The 15,508-nt window shown below is 32.2% G+C and overlaps 2 protein-coding genes across 8 annotated transcripts; both read left to right on the top strand.

The window, feature by feature from the left end:
* Positions 1–693: 693 nt before the first annotated feature.
* On the top strand, positions 694–1,690 carry LOC114416839 (protein ALP1-like). The gene is made up of 2 exons (XM_028381872.1): positions 694–784; positions 875–1,690. Exons 1-2 carry the CDS (start codon positions 716–718, stop codon positions 1,571–1,573), a joined length of 768 nt encoding a protein of 255 aa, XP_028237673.1. The 5' UTR covers positions 694–715; the 3' UTR covers positions 1,574–1,690.
* A 1,907-nt stretch (positions 1,691–3,597) lies between these two features.
* LOC114416838 (germinal center kinase 1-like) lies at positions 3,598–14,241 on the top strand. 7 transcript variants are annotated; one of them, XR_003667601.1, is made up of 21 exons: positions 3,598–3,725; positions 4,250–4,399; positions 5,666–5,722; positions 7,113–7,140; positions 7,235–7,357; positions 9,069–9,180; positions 9,323–9,360; positions 9,504–9,557; positions 9,637–9,705; positions 9,843–9,959; positions 10,088–10,156; positions 10,499–10,578; positions 10,847–10,975; positions 11,049–11,325; positions 11,715–11,807; positions 11,915–12,082; positions 12,463–12,590; positions 12,665–12,797; positions 13,300–13,424; positions 13,509–13,696; positions 13,982–14,241. XR_003667601.1 is itself a non-coding variant. In XM_028381869.1 (21 exons), exons 2-21 carry the CDS (start codon positions 4,305–4,307, stop codon positions 14,019–14,021), a joined length of 2,103 nt encoding a protein of 700 aa, XP_028237670.1. In that variant the 5' UTR covers positions 3,598–3,725; positions 4,250–4,304; the 3' UTR covers positions 14,022–14,241. The 7 variants fall into 7 exon arrangements, 6 of the variants coding, with proteins under 6 accessions (XP_028237670.1, XP_028237666.1, XP_028237671.1 ...); XM_028381869.1 differs by having other exon boundaries at positions 11,718–11,807; positions 13,526–13,696; XM_028381865.1 differs by having other exon boundaries at positions 13,526–13,696.
* Positions 14,242–15,508: the final 1,267 nt, after the last annotated feature.

Here is a 15,508-nt window from a genome sequence, read left to right as displayed (position 1 = left end):
TCAAATGGGGGATTCACAAGAAAATAACAAAGGAAATAGTAGAGACAAAGATAATTATGTATCTTGGACTATGGAGGATACCAATGAGTTGTTGCACCTCTTGGTGGATGCTATGAATAGGGGATTGCGTGATGCCAATGGGTCACTTAGCAAACAAAATGTAGAACGAATAATACTTCCTCAACTCAATGCAAAAACTAAATTCCCTAAAACTTATAGTCATTATTTGAGTCGGATGAAGTGGTTTCGAAACCAGTATAACATGATGTCAACCCTTATGCGCAACAACTCTGGCTTTGGATGAGACCCAATTGGAAAAACTTTCACTGCTCATGAGGATGTATGGAAAGATTACTTAAAGGTGAGCTAAGTTCATAATCTTTTAAATATATTAATAGTTATAAATTTAGTAAATTATAATATTTGTAGTATATTAACAATGATTTTTTTTTTAGTCCCACCCAAGTCACAGCAAACTTCGAGGAAAAAGTATGGTTGATTATGAGTATTTGAAGATTGTTGTTGGGGGTGGAGTTTCTAGCGGGAATAATTCTATATCAGTCGATCCAGATGATACTGATGCAACAACTTTTGAGCCAGAAAATAGAACTGTTGGGATAGAAGAATTTTCATATGATCCTAATAGTGATACATTCATAACACCAAATAACTATGAACCAGCATATCAGCTCTGAACTCATTAGCACCTGATTTAATGGTTAGACCAGGCTCAACTGTGCCTGCAAAAATAAGGGAAAGCACAAGGTTTTATCCTTATTTTAAGGTATGTGATCATTATCTAATTATAACAAAATTATAATTATAATTGTGATTATTATAATAATATTTATGATTATTGATACACACACTTTAGGATTGCATTGGAGCTATTGATGGTACACATATTCCTGCATCAGTAAAAGGACGAGATGTAAGCAGTTATCGTGATCGTCATGGAAATATATCACAAAATGTATTAGCTGCTTGTAACTTTGATTTGGAATTCATGTACGTTCTTAGCGGGTGGGAGGGTTCAGCACATGATTCCAAGGTGTTAAGTGATGCTTTGGCAAGGAAGAATGGACTTAAAGTGCCCCAAGGTAAGTATTATCTGGTGGATTGTGGATTTCCTAATCGACGCAAATTTTTAGTCCCATATCGAGGTGTACGATATCATCTACAAGATTTTGCAGGTCACGGTAATGACCCTGAAAATGAAAAGGAATTATTTAATCTTCGGCATGCATCCTTAAGGAATGTGATTGAGAGGATATTTGGTATTTTTAAATCGCGGTTCACAATTTTTAAGTCAGCACCTCCATTTCTATTTAAAACACAAGCAGAGCTTGTGTTGGCATGTGCAGCACTTCATAATTTTCTTCGCAAAGAATGTCGTTCTGATGAATTTCCAGTGGAACCTACTGACGAGTCTTCATCTTCATCTTCAGTGTTACCAAATTACGAAGACAATGATCATGAACCCATTGTTCAAACACAAGAGCAGGAACGAGAAGATGCTAATATATGGAGGACTAATATAGGTTCAGATATGTGGAGAAATGCTAATAATTAGGCGAACATGAAGTGAGAATCACTTTGTTATTATTTTTTTAGGCAATAATGACTTTGTTATTAAAAGGTTTAAAATTTCTATCGTTTTTATTTTCTTTATTCAAACATTATAATTTATTTATCATCTTTTTCATTCACTTTTGTAACTTCCGTTATTTTTTTGTTTAAAATGTATTAATCTTTCAAAATCTTAAAAATCCATAAAGTACTTTGAAATCTTAAAAATCTGTGTTAGAAATCCATTAAAATCTTGGGTTAAGAATCCTGATTGTAAAAAGTCTTTTAAAAAAAAATCTTTTAAAATCCCACAAAATCAATACAATCCCACATAATCTTTTAAAATCTTCAAGATTGTTTTTGTCAAAATATTTTCTCAAAATCCCAATCCAATACACCCCCCTAAAATTAGGGATTCTATTAGTATTTCATCATAGACACCACGAAGGTTCAAGTTGGAGTGGCCCGCTAGTTTGAAAACACTTGTGTATCTCGTGAATTGTTTTGAAATATGATGGATGTTACTTCATTCATAGTTCTACTATTTTGTTTACCAGTGCTTCCTTACGTAACAGTGCTTTGGGATGAAGAATTTTGCAAAACATACACGGAAAGGAAGGAAGTCAAAACCTTCTTTTCAAAAATCGTAATTCTAAAAATTCTTCAAGTATGCATATTTTTTTTTTACTTTTTTAAATTTTATTTTATAAACTAATATTTTTAAAACGTTGAAAATAATAAATTTTAATATTTGTATATATGTATATATTCAGGTATTTAATTTTGTAAAAATTAAATTTTATTTAATAATATATCTCTAATGTATATGGATTCATATGTTGACCAAAAATATGAAAATTAATAATTTAATAAATATCGTATTTAATAATATAATAAAAGTTAATTATATATTTTATTTAATAAATGCAATAACTGATATTATATAAAAAATCTATCTTATTTATTTATAAAAAATATATTATAAATGCAATAAATATTATTTTTCAAAATATAAAATTCTTGTTAAGAAAAGCTCAACCTGAATTTCAATAAATAAAGTGTGTAATATAAGAGTATAACGATTCTGCACTCAAAATATAAAATTATTTTATATAAAACTAATTATATATGATGTGTTATAATAAGATGATAATATAAAATTTTATATTTTGTGAATGTATAACTTTTCTTCTCATAAAACAAAAGGGTAGAGGTTCACTGGGGTTCCCAATAGTATATAACACTATCACATTAATCTTTAAAATTATGAAAATGAAAAAGTCTTTAAAAATGTAAATTGTAAATTACTTTAAGTCAAAATAATAAAAATGTATGACTTAAGTTATAATAATAAATAGTAAAGTTTAGATTTTTGTTGTTGTTGAATTATAGTCAAGTTTAGATACTTAAATGAAATAACAAGAAAATTCAGAAAGTTTAGTTAGAATTTTCTTGATTTCAAATATTAACATGAATATTTTGTCCTTTTAAGACCAAGATGACTTTGTTTACCTTCAAACAAAATGTACTATAAAACATGTCTTGTACTTCTAGACTTCTGGTCAACATTTTTTCTTTTATAAAAAAAATAAAACAAAACAAAACGCACCGTATGAAAGATAGGAATTTTCGATACAGACAGCCATGAATAGTTTTAGGAGGCACAAAATCATTAATAATTCACTAATTAATAATAGTAATTCATTAATAGCACAATCAATTAATATAATTAATAATACAAATAAGGGAGAAGACTTTATTATTAATTAATTAACCAATTAACCAACAACCGTGATAGAAAAAGTTTTAATTACTTGTGGTCAGATTCAAATCTGATTAACATTGAAATAAGGAATAAATTGTGTCATGAAAAAAATATATTTATCTATGTATGTATTTGAGATTTTCGTCAAAAATTAATTGTGCTTCGGAAGTATTTCGTATAAAAAAATTAATTAGCCAATTACTGTATTAATTATTGTTAATAATAAAAGAAATAGGGGAGAAGACAGTCAAGACTCGGGACATCATTACTAGTTACTAGTATTAAACAGACAAACACTGACACAAAATACTTGGCAGTCGATTCTTGTGTGGAACGAAACGAAGCAAAACAAAAAAGCCCCAACTTGGAATTCACCATCATCTTGCTCTTGGTGAGTTTCCGTTCCTATTCCCATTTCTCTACGATTCGTACAAAATCTTCATTCATTCATGCGAAGTTGATGCTGTTGCTGTTGCTGTTTCGCTTTCCTTTCGTTTTCGCTCAGTACCCTCGCGCATTCAATTCTGTTGCGTGGTCACTTCAGTAGCATCGCACTTCCACCTAACTTTTTATTTCACACTCACACATGCTCACACCCCATCTTTCTATTTTGCTTTGCTTTGAGTCCAAGTGCAGTGTTTTGCCGCATTGAGTTGCTTTTCAGATTGCTATTGCTGGTTTTGTCTTTTCGTTTTTTTTCTTTTACAAATTTTGGGTTTTTTGGTCCCCCCCCTGATGTTTGGTTTACTTCGGGTAGTGGGGTTGGCTTTGATTTTTTTTTCTTTTTTGTCTTTTTTATTGATTTTGATTGATTATTGCTGTCATTTTTGAAAGTCAATAGTTGGGGTGTGTGTTTGGGTTTGATTTGGATGATGGGGCTGTGTGTCTCAAGTGTGATGTTTGATATTTTTTCAGATGATTGTGTAGTGGGCAGTGTGTGAGGGTTCTGAAGGGTTGATTGCTCCTGAGAATGGCTGACATAGCAGGCCTGGCTGAGGCTGCAGGGGCAAGATTTAGTTCACTGGAGCTCATTGGACAGGGATCATTTGGCGATGTGTACAAAGGGTAAGTGTTTGATTTTGGACATTAGAGCTAATTGTATTGTGTACTGAGAAATTGAATTACCTTTTCATGTCGAGTTCAAGGGTGTGTTTCATAGTGTGAGGTTTTCTGTCTTGTTGCTTCTGCAGGTGGAATTTTCTTAACTTTTTGTTCTTTTGATAAAAATGTTATGCTTTTCTTTACTTGCTCATTTGATAGTGAAGGACTATAGAATGTACTGTGTTGGCATATGTATTTGATGCAAGGGTAAATAAATGGTTTATTGTTGGTGAAGAGATGAGTAGGTTAGGAAACCTTAGTACGATTTTTTTTATTGGCAAATGTTAGTTTTGTTAGAAATGTTAGTTGGGGGGATTCGAACCCGCAACCTCTCCCCCCTCCCTCCTCCATTCTCCCTTCACCATACCCCAACCACTGGGCCAAACATATATCTCCACCTTAGTATCAATGTTGTATCACTCGTTATTGATATTTGAATTTTATGAATGTCATACTTATTCTTTGAATTTTATTCTCCGAAATTTGGAAAATGAGGCATAAATATTAAACCACTTAACATTCTGTTTTATTAACACTCAACATTTCAGCACTCTTGATGCCCAAACTACACTAGATCTCTTTTGACTGCTGAATATTTGATTGTTGGTTGATTCTGATGATCTGATAATTGCCGGGAATCCATTGTAATGGAGGAAAACTTCATGTTTGGACATGATTTTATTGGCTTATTATTTCAAAGTTTGAAAATTGAACCATATCTTTCTCACATGTTAACTTACAGTAGTATTAAAGATAGTTTTGTTTCTCAAATCAAGGTTCTTATGTTCAGTGGCAATTCCGCAACTCAAATTGAGTATAACATTGCTGACTGGGTTCTATTCTATGTTTAAAGAAAAAAGAAATGAAAGAATGTTTAGTGGCACTGATATAGAATTTTGGTGGGAAAAGAAAGAAACAAAAAGAAAGAGAAAGGAAGAAGGGAAGACAGAAGAATAACAGAACATAGAGGAGAGAGAGAGATAAGAGAAACTGTGCACTTTACATATCAGGAACTGATTCTAAATTACTAACTATTCAAGCATCTGTTGTCGTTGCATCTTTAACATGATGTGTTAACAGTAGGGCAATAGTTCTCATAAAGCTACCTAGCTGGCAATGTGAATAACCTTGTGTAAGGAGGGCAATTGCTCTTGGATAACTTTTATTAAAAGAACCTAAAGTTATGGATAATGAGTATTTCTCACTTGGTTGCACTCTCTCTTTTCCCAGGTTTGACAGGGAGCTCAACAAAGAAGTTGCTATCAAAGTGATTGATTTGGAAGAATCGTAAGTATATTCTTTTTAACAATGTTAAAATTCAAAGAACTGCGGGATTGGTTGTATTTATTTGGTACATTAACTAATTATAAAAATGGGTATCTGAAAATACATTAAAACATCTTACACTAGATTATAACCAATTGTTTGTTTATTAGAATTATTAAATAAACATCAAGTACTGCACTGGAAAATAACAGTTTCTCCTTGTCTTCCTTAATATGTTCTCTGTAAAAGAAGTAAGGAATCCTGCAGCTGTATCGATCTATCCACTGCACTTAATTACTCATAATTTTGGTACAATTAATAGGAGCATTTATTAGATGAGTTTTCTCCATGGTCCTATGTTCTATCACTAATCAAATTTGTTGGTCCCAAAAACTGAAAAAAAGTTTCTTGTTGTTTACCTATGGCCATTTCACATACTTTATCTAGTCTCCCACAATGTGGCAAACCATGGTTTGAATCACTGTTGGAATAGCTGTCCACATTTAGTGTTCGACCATGACTCAAATAGGATTTATGTCTGAAGGAGGATACCTATGGGAAACAAAAAACAAAACAAAAGTTGGCAATATCTTTGAGAGCAGTCATATTTTCTTGTTTTTATTTAAATTGAGAATGAACTGGTTATAACACAATCCTAAAAGCTAACTCAAAGGAGAGGATTACCCAAGTGGCCAAGTCATTGTTATACAGAGTACTTAGGGTATACATCTAGCCAATGTGAGATCTTAACTCACCACTCAGGCTCAGGATTGGGAATTCAGAATGTAAAGTTTGCAGGATTGGACATTTACAAGTGGCCCAAATATGATAACATGTCATGCCCCAACTATCTCAAAAGCTCAAGGTATTAGGTGAAGACAAATGAATGATTTTAGATCTCTAACAGAAAGTGATGGAAAATTGTTGTTAAACCACAACACCTATTACAAGGATGACAATTACTCTCCACAAATGCGGATATTGGTACATGTTCACCGTAACTGTAGGCGTTAAATACTATTCTTTTTGGTAACATTGAACTCTGTTAGGGTAACATTCTACTCAATGCAAGAAGTTGCGAACAATCTTATAAGGATATGGGGCAACATCCATTTAAATTTTTGTTCTCCAATTAAAAGTTGAACACTATTAACTGAAAATAGATTTTTTATTTATTTATTTTAGTGACTTGCATTTCATCCATTTAACAATATAGGGAAGTAGCACACATTTGTAGCAAAACCAAGTGGACCTTCTAATATATGTTAAGTATTTAATTTAGATTATCTCTTTGTAGAATGTTGTGATTCTTATCTACATTTTATTGCCTTGTTGAATTCATAATTCTGATGCAATTGTTGCTTAGCGTTACTTTGTAACATTCCCCTTCTTTCTTTTCCACCATCTGCAGAGAGGATGAAATTGAGGACATTCAGAAGGTATACATAGAATCTTACAGGTTATGACTACTTTAAATATTTATCTTTTACCAAATGTTTAATGCTTTTTCTTCTATTATTTTTTTTTTCCCAGGAAATTTCTGTTCTGTCTCAATGTCGATCTCCATACATTACTGAGTATTATGGTTCCTTTCTTAATCAAACTAAACTTTGGATAATAATGGAATACATGGCTGGAGGTTCTGTTGCTGATCTAGTAGGTTACTTCTATTGACTTGCTTCTATATGTTCAATGTTTGAAAATAATGTTGCTCTTCTTCAGAAGTTGCCTCCATTAATAGAACATCCCTTGCTAGTTCTTGAATTTTTTCACACGTTGAATTCTTTCTTAAAGCACAATTCTTGAGTTGAAAATCTGGTTACATCTTCATGTTTGCATATAAACATTAATAGTATGCTTAGATTGCTCATAAGGGGAGACCACAACAGTTAGGGACTTGCTACACTTTGTCTTGGACGTCCAAGGTTTGGATCTAATTGGGACGGATGGGATTTATGAGGGTGATAGACTACCCCATTGTTCTAGTGGGCCAGATAAATGTTTAAAATTAGTGTAATGTTGCATATTTCAATGAAGAATTAAGTTTGGTTTAAATTATAATTTCTTTATGCATGGTACCAAATATACTTGTAGATTGTTGTCAGTTGTTTTTTTTTTTTCTGAGTCTCTGACTACATTTATTGCTTGTTGTAATTTCTATAAGGATTTTGTGTCCTTCCTTGTTCCCATTTCTTTTTTCTTACTCGTTTTCTTTTTTAATCTCCCACACACTGCAAAAGAAAAATGAAATATATACATGGTCATTATTCACCTTTAACTTTGTTAGAATATCTCGAGTATTTTAGAATATCTTAGCATATCTTCATAATATATTTATAATATCTTAAGAATATAGTCTGGGATCAATGAATCGATCATCTAATTGGAGAAGCAATCTTAGGAGGTATTTCTTACATGGTATTTGAGTTGTACCATTTGTAACCTAGTCTTGCCACTATTCCATTGCCGAGTTCCTTAAAATCTAGAACTCCTCTTACATGATGTCTTTCCCTTATGATTCACTGTAGTTTTTATTTCTCTTCTGTCTCCTGTTGTTTTGCCGTGTTTCACTTTTTGGTGACCTTTTTCCTTCTTTTCTCTTATTTGTTGTTATTGTTGGTTTTTCGAATGCTAGCATATACGTAGGGGGAGAATTAGAATGATGATCCAAATCCTACATAAATTTTAATGCTGATGTTTATAATACCATTCTCTTCCTACCGACAATCCTACTTGGACTCTTCCCTAGAATGATCATTCTGATGGTGACTTGTGTTAGCTGTGAGTCTGTGACTCACACCAGCCTCGTATTCAATTTCAAAGTTTTTATTGAATCTCATTAGTTCTCCCGTGGTTTGAAACTTTCAAATGCTGAAACTTAGGAAAGTTTAAGTTCTTGTTAATTGTTATCTTTGGTAGCTAGGGAATTTATGCTGTTCTAGAATGTCTTATCATCTCTAGAATATATTTGTAAATCTTTAGAGTATCTTCAGTTTCAGAATATATTATCAAATCAATTAATCATCTTATACGAAATACTAGGAGCTATTTCCTATTCATTATGTTTCCTACTATCTTCTTCAATTAAGGGTTAGTAATCTTATTGTCATATTAGTGAGCTTTGGCTTGTTGCACAAGTAATACTAAACTAGTACCGGACCAAATTATCACTAATAATAATAACATTTGGTTAGTATTTTGGATTATATTATTACACTCCATATTAATCTCAGAATATTATTCATAATCTTTATTTATCTGTTTTTCCTTCTCTTCCAAAACCCTATAATTCCATTACATTTTATTTTTAATTATTTGTATAATTTTTCCTGCTAATGTCCAATATGGCTATATGGTGCTTTTGCAGCTCCAATCAGGTCCTCCACTTGATGAAATGTCAATTGCTTGCATTCTACGTGATTTGCTTCATGCAATTGATTACCTACATAATGAAGGAAAAATTCATAGAGACATTAAAGGTATCAACAGTGACATTCTCTCCATTGTTTTTCCTGTGCTTTGAAACAGCTTTCCCCCTCCCATAATTAGAAATTTTATAATCATGGACTTCAATTTTTTATTAGCTCTATCATTCATAGAATTTCAATATCAATTTTGCAGCTGCAAACATTTTATTGACTGATAATGGTGATGTAAAGGTATGTGTCTTATTCTGAGAGGCTATAATCCAATTTTTTTTATGACCAGACGACTTCAAAAAATGATACATAAAATAATTTGAGATGTGAACTAACATGCATTTGCATATGAATTTCTATGTGATTTTGTGACTTTCTTACAGGTTGCAGATTTTGGTGTTTCTGCACAGTTAACAAGAACTATATCAAGGAGAAAGGTAAACATATTTAATTAATGATAATATTAATTAGTGCACTTCATTTCGACTGGATATGCTAATTGTTTGATAACTACAGACCTTTGTAGGAACACCATTTTGGATGGCTCCTGAGGTTATTCAAAACTCAGAAGGATATAATGTGAAGGTATTTTTATAGTTACTACAAAAATCATTTATGTTTTCTTTGAGTTCATGCTAACATGTTTCTTTTTATTCTCTGTTCCTTTATTGTTTTTTGTTTTTATCCCCTAAGAATCATCACTCTGTATCTTGTTTATACAGGCAGATATATGGTCTCTGGGCATTACTGCAATAGAGATGGCAAAAGGGGAGCCTCCACTTGCTGATCTTCATCCAATGAGAGTGCTTTTCATCATACCCCGAGAGAATCCACCACAAGTTCTGTGTTTTATAATATCAGATTAATTGATGTTTAAAGTTGCAAAGTATTTTGACTTCATAAAGTTGAGATGGAGATTTTTTTCCCAGCTAAAAAAAGAGTTAACATTTAATGATATTTTGTCCAGCTAGATGAACACTTTTCTCGCTATATGAAAGAATTTGTTTCATTGTGCTTGAAGAAGGTTCCTGCCGAGGCAAGTGTCTATGCTTTACCTATTCTCACTATCATTTATTTTTCTTTATTGCTTTGTATGTTAGACCAGTGTCTATGTATGGGGGTGGGGGGAGAATAATAACAAATATTGGAATTCATATATGTTAAGTTTGTACCCTAAATTAATATGTAGTGGGATATGTATTTATTTGTTTGGATTTGTCCTATTGAAATTTGTATCTGTCAACCTGGTGCAATGTATTGACGAGTTTTCCCTAGTTGGTAGCTTGTTATACTGAACTTGTATCAGAACCAGCAAAGCTGGCTCTTTCTGTTAGTCTCTTCCCTAACTTACCCCCCATTTAATGGCTTTTAATCCCAGAGGCCAAGTGCTAAGGAGCTTCTTAGACATCGTTTCATTCGGAATGCTAGGAAGAGTCCAAAGCTATTAGAGAGAATAAGGTATTAGTTATTACTTGCTATATCTTGTGTACTTTATTCTACTTTTTTTCCTTCGTCTGTTGAGTTTTTTTTCCCATCTTTTCTTCTTTTTCCTTTTTATTTGCTAATCATTAGTTTATGTATTTGAATTCAAAAGATGTGATTTTTGAAGTAACTATTAAAATCATTGTGCCGATACATTTTGAACACTATGCATGAACAGAGCATAAGAAAAATCCCGTTATTTCTCAGCTTGGGGTTGACTCCATGCTTTGTGTTTCCATGACAGGGAGCGTCCAAAGTACCAAATAAAGGAAGATCAGATGACACCTAGAAATGCCCCAAGGGGGATGGGGGAGGCATCTGATACTATTAAGGTTGCCAAAGATTTAAGGGGTGACGAAACTAATCAGCCTAGGTAGGTTACAAGTGTTTAGTTACTGCTTTTTATGTTACAGTAAATTTTCTGATGGACAATTTCTAAATTGCAGTGGCCAAGGTAAATCCCTGAGAAGTTCTGGATGGGACTTCAGTATTGGTGGATCTCAAGGTACTGGAACCTTTCGTAGTGTCTCACGGCCACCACAGTTTAGAGATAAGAAAATTGAACTTTCAAATCATCAGCTTAACCAAAGAAAAAGTCCAGAGAGTGGCTATCAAGTGGGATCTGACAATAAAAGTGCACATAATGAGTCACTAGAAACTTATTTTGGAAAAGATCTTGGAGTTGCCTACCATGATGAACATCCTGATAATCACCTTGAAGATGTAATTGACTCTCACTATGCTTGTCTTTCCTTTTAAAAATCGTTCAGTTCAATTAAATGATATATCTCCACACAAGGAATTTGGGGGACTTTTCATTTGTTTCTGAAACATTGGATCTGTGATAAATGCTTGTCTGTGAGTTGTAACATGCTGTATTTTTAGAGATATTTTGAGCTGAAGCTGATAAAATTTTCTGTCCTTCTTGCTGCCCATATAGTAGACATATATACAACAACTAAAATGTCTACAGTAGTATAATCATTTAAAGAGTTCACCTAATAGCATATAAAAAGTTGCATTAATCATCAAGTATGATGAAAATCCCATGAACTAGGTTGAACTTCATTTTAAACTTGAACATGCTTTGATAAAGTGAATCCTCAATTTAGCAGGATGAATTTTCTGGGAATGGATCAGGAACTGTTGTTATTCGGTCTCCAAAAGGACCCCAGCCATCACTGTTTCGTGACCAAAGTTCCCGGGTATTTTTCATGCTCAGTATTTTTTTTTTCAAATTCAAATTTTAAACCTGGTTAGTTATTGTTGCTCTTCAATGCATTCACTTATTAAGAATTTTATTGTCACACAGTCTAGCAGCAGCTATGCTTCTTTTGAAGATGTTTCTACTAGTGGAACTGTTGTTTTGCGTAGCCAGTACAATGATTCTGATTCTCCACAGACACCAAGGTCCCGACTGGGACTTAATAGCAGAAATTCAAATGCCTCACTGGAAGATAGTGCTACAAATCTTGCTGAGGTTCTATTTATTTTTTATCTAAGCTGTGAATTTCACTTGTATGCTAATTGTGGGCAAGATAAGCTGGTTTTTCTCTTTGCTGTTTGTAGGGTTTCAGTGATATTTTTTAATGGGGGAACAGTCAATAATATATTTATTGTACCATTTACATATTTCACAAGTTACCCATACATTTTAAGTACTTTTAAAGTCTATTGGTTTCTTGAACCCCATTTAAAGTACTTTTTGTTTAATTATTTCTTGTTCTTTTGTATGTTGATTTACATTTTTACTATTGGAGGCTTGACGTGTTTGTGATTATTTTGGAAGTAATTCTATTTCTTGGCCATATTGAAATGACTTATCTTTAAAATAATTTTTGTGCCTATTTTTGTTTGTAGGCTAAGGTTGCTATCCAAGGTGGATTAAGGAAAGTGAATATCCGAGAGAGATTTGCATTGGGAAAACTCAACAATGATGTACAGGATAGCAGGAGAGGTCAAATATCAAGCAGCTCTGATTCTTCCAGGTACTTCCATTGCCATAATGTTGGTAATTGGTAAATATTAAGTGATTTTGATTTTTCAAGCAATATTTTTTCAGACCATCTCGTGAATACTTTGATGCACAAAAGGGATTTTCAAGATCACACTATTCTATTGATGATGAAGAAAGTGCCAAAATAATCTCATCCTCTGCGCCGCTATCCGTTTTGCTTATTCCTTCATTAAAAGAGGTGAATTCACAGATTTTATTTTAATTGTATTTTGGCTTCTTCTTGTTTAAAATTAGTTTGTGATACCAAATAGAGCTGCTTGCACTGTACTGAATGATGTTGAAATGGTTGCAGGGCTCCACTAATAGAATTGTTATAGGTATAATTATTTTTATTTGGACCATATTCTGAATTTTTGTTACATGTTGGAAATACTAATTTCTTCCGAAATGAGGCAAGATTCTGATACACCATTGAATTTTCTGAAAAAGATTAAAATGATTACTAATCCTGTGTGACGGGTTTTTGAACTCATAGACACTAGTGCATTCTGGAAAAAGAAGGAAAATACAAAAGGAAAAGGCAATTAAATAACCAGCAGCATCTTAAAAATTAAGATGTTATCTCTGGGATGGGTGGGTGGATTTGCCCCTAGTAAATGAGAATTAGCAACTTAATTATAGGTAGAATAGATTTGATAATTTATGAATTTTGTTATAGTATGCTTGTGTTTATTTTGTAGGCCGTTGCTGATGATCCAGACGGGTCAATAGTGCAAATTGTTATCGATGCTCTTGTAAACATGGAGAGTACAAAGCCTCAATCCTGTGATGTTCTTGTCAAAAAGTTGCTTCAGCAGTTGGCAAGGTTTGCATTCTACTAACATTCATCATGCAACATGTGAGGAAATTAAATGTGTATCTCTTATCAATCTTAATTCATAACGCCTAGAAAAACTATTTGTGAAGTTCAAAGGAATCTTCATTGAAGGACCTGCAAGAACTGGCTGGCCAAATATTCAGCAAGACCAAATCAGCTGAAGAAAACCGAAATGCAGAGTCTGATAACAAGAAGAAACAAAACAAGGAAGTTCATTCAAATAGCAATTTAAGCCCTCTTGCAAGATTTCTTCTCTCAAGGTTTGTGGAAGTTATCATTTACACTGATTTATTAATGTAAAAGTAGTGTCTGTTGCTACTTTGATGTGTCTATTGTCACTCCTTTTTAAATAATTTTTCTATAATTTCTTTAAACTATTAGATTGAATAGTAAAAAAAGGACATTTTTATAAGAATTATTTAAACAGAAGTAATAATAGATACATTATTAATAAAAGTAATAATTCTTTCATCGTTGTCCTTGTACTTCTACATTATCTGCGGCATCAAATGTGCTTGTGAATAATATGGTTTTTGTTTTTACAGATGGCAAGGCCAAACCTCGCGGGATCTAAATCCAGCTTGAGCGGACTTAGAAGTTCATTTTTGTGTGGAGTTTTTGTTTCTACATTTATTCTGATTAAATGTACATATGTGGTTATTAATATATTTCTTTTTCGTTTTCTTTATAATCATAGTGACACCATTATTGTATAATTAGTGGTGTTTGCTGAGTTTCATCAAAATTGTACCATAATACATTGATTCCTATTTACTAATAGATGTATCTTTGCATTTTTAGAGGATGAGCCAACTCGTGAATTATTGTTTTTTGCTGATTAGGAAACTCATCTGCTTCTTAATTGTTATTTATGATTGGTTTTATATTTTTTTGAGCACGCTTTTCATTTCACAAACTATCATGTAAGTGAAAGCTGTGCCATTTCTTCTATTGGCATAAGAATTAAGAAGGAACGGGTTTTGAATTTATTTTATGAGTCATTAGCCATCTATTATAAGCTAAACTATCAGGGTTGGCCCAGCGGTAGTGGATTTGAGGTAATATGTATGATATCATTTTATATTGTCCATATAATTTTTAAATTTTGTTTTTAATCATCATAAAATTCAAATTTGATTTTCAATCTTTAAGGGCGTGATTATGAGTTTTTGATTTTTGATTTTCAAATGTGATTTTAAAAATAAAATTGTTTAGTAAAAATGGAGTTGAAATGATTTTTAACTCATTTTTAAAACTTTTATATTCATTTTTAAAATCAAGAAAAAAAACAAACGAATTTGATTTTTAGTTTTAGAAAAGCACACACATTTGATATGATTCTTTCTATTGTTATCATTGTTGCCACCAACATTGTTATCATTACCGTTGTCATCAACATCAATACTTGCTACTAGCACAAATGTTGATGGAACAAGAGGAGTAATTAATGACATTGAAAAGACAAAGTGACAATGATTTTGACATTTATTTTTTCTTCTAACGTGACAATTATGATAAGATAGAGAGAGTAGGTATAGTTTTTTTTAATGTGAAAAAAAACGTTTGGTCTAAAGTAATATTGTAATAAATATATTACATAGTGTTGAACAAGTAGCCTCAATAATTTACGAGGGGGTGAATTAAGTTTTAAAATTTTTTCACTAACAATTTTTAACCCCATTTTAAATGATATATGATAGACTCGGAATGCAGAAGAAGAAGAAACAATCAATTTAATAATATTCTTTTAAATGTGCAAGACAGAGTAAATTGCAATAAAATAACTGAGATAAGAGAAGTGAGAATTGCAAACTTGTTTTATCCTAGTTCGGTCACTTCCCATGCCTACGTCCAGTCCTCAAGTAATCCACTTGAGATTTTTCATTATCCTTGTAAACTCTTTACAACTTCTGAATACATCTTGGGATTTCTCTCCCTTGTGTTTAGGATTCTCACAAGTTAAGAGAGGAATAATCTCTTTATCACAATAATGTCTTTAGAATGTACAGAAAAATTTCTCTCTTTAGAGATGATAATACAAATTGAAGATCTTAGAAGAATACTCAATTGAT

The sequence above is a fragment of the Glycine soja genome, chromosome 6, assembly GCF_004193775.1.
Source record: "Glycine soja cultivar W05 chromosome 6, ASM419377v2, whole genome shotgun sequence".
NCBI classification, from domain to species: Eukaryota; Viridiplantae; Streptophyta; class Magnoliopsida; order Fabales; family Fabaceae; genus Glycine; species Glycine soja.
The sequence above is the reverse complement of the archived record's forward strand: the minus strand, read 5'-3'. Positions and strand labels throughout refer to the sequence as shown.

Coding starts and splice junctions, on each gene's coding strand:
- LOC114416838 (XM_028381865.1), top strand. CDS start 4,305: ATGGCTGACATAGCAGGCCTGGCTGAGGCTGCAGGGGCAAGATTTAGT. Junction 12,591..12,664: donor AGCAGCTCTGATTCTTCCAG/GTACTTCCATTG, acceptor ATATTTTTTCAG/ACCATCTCGTGAATACTTTG. Junction 13,425..13,525: donor TTGCTTCAGCAGTTGGCAAG/GTTTGCATTCTA, acceptor CTATTTGTGAAG/TTCAAAGGAATCTTCATTGA.
- LOC114416839 (XM_028381872.1), top strand. CDS start 716: ATGGTTAGACCAGGCTCAACTGTGCCTGCAAAAATAAGGGAAAGCACA. Junction 785..874: donor GGTTTTATCCTTATTTTAAG/GTATGTGATCAT, acceptor CACACACTTTAG/GATTGCATTGGAGCTATTGA.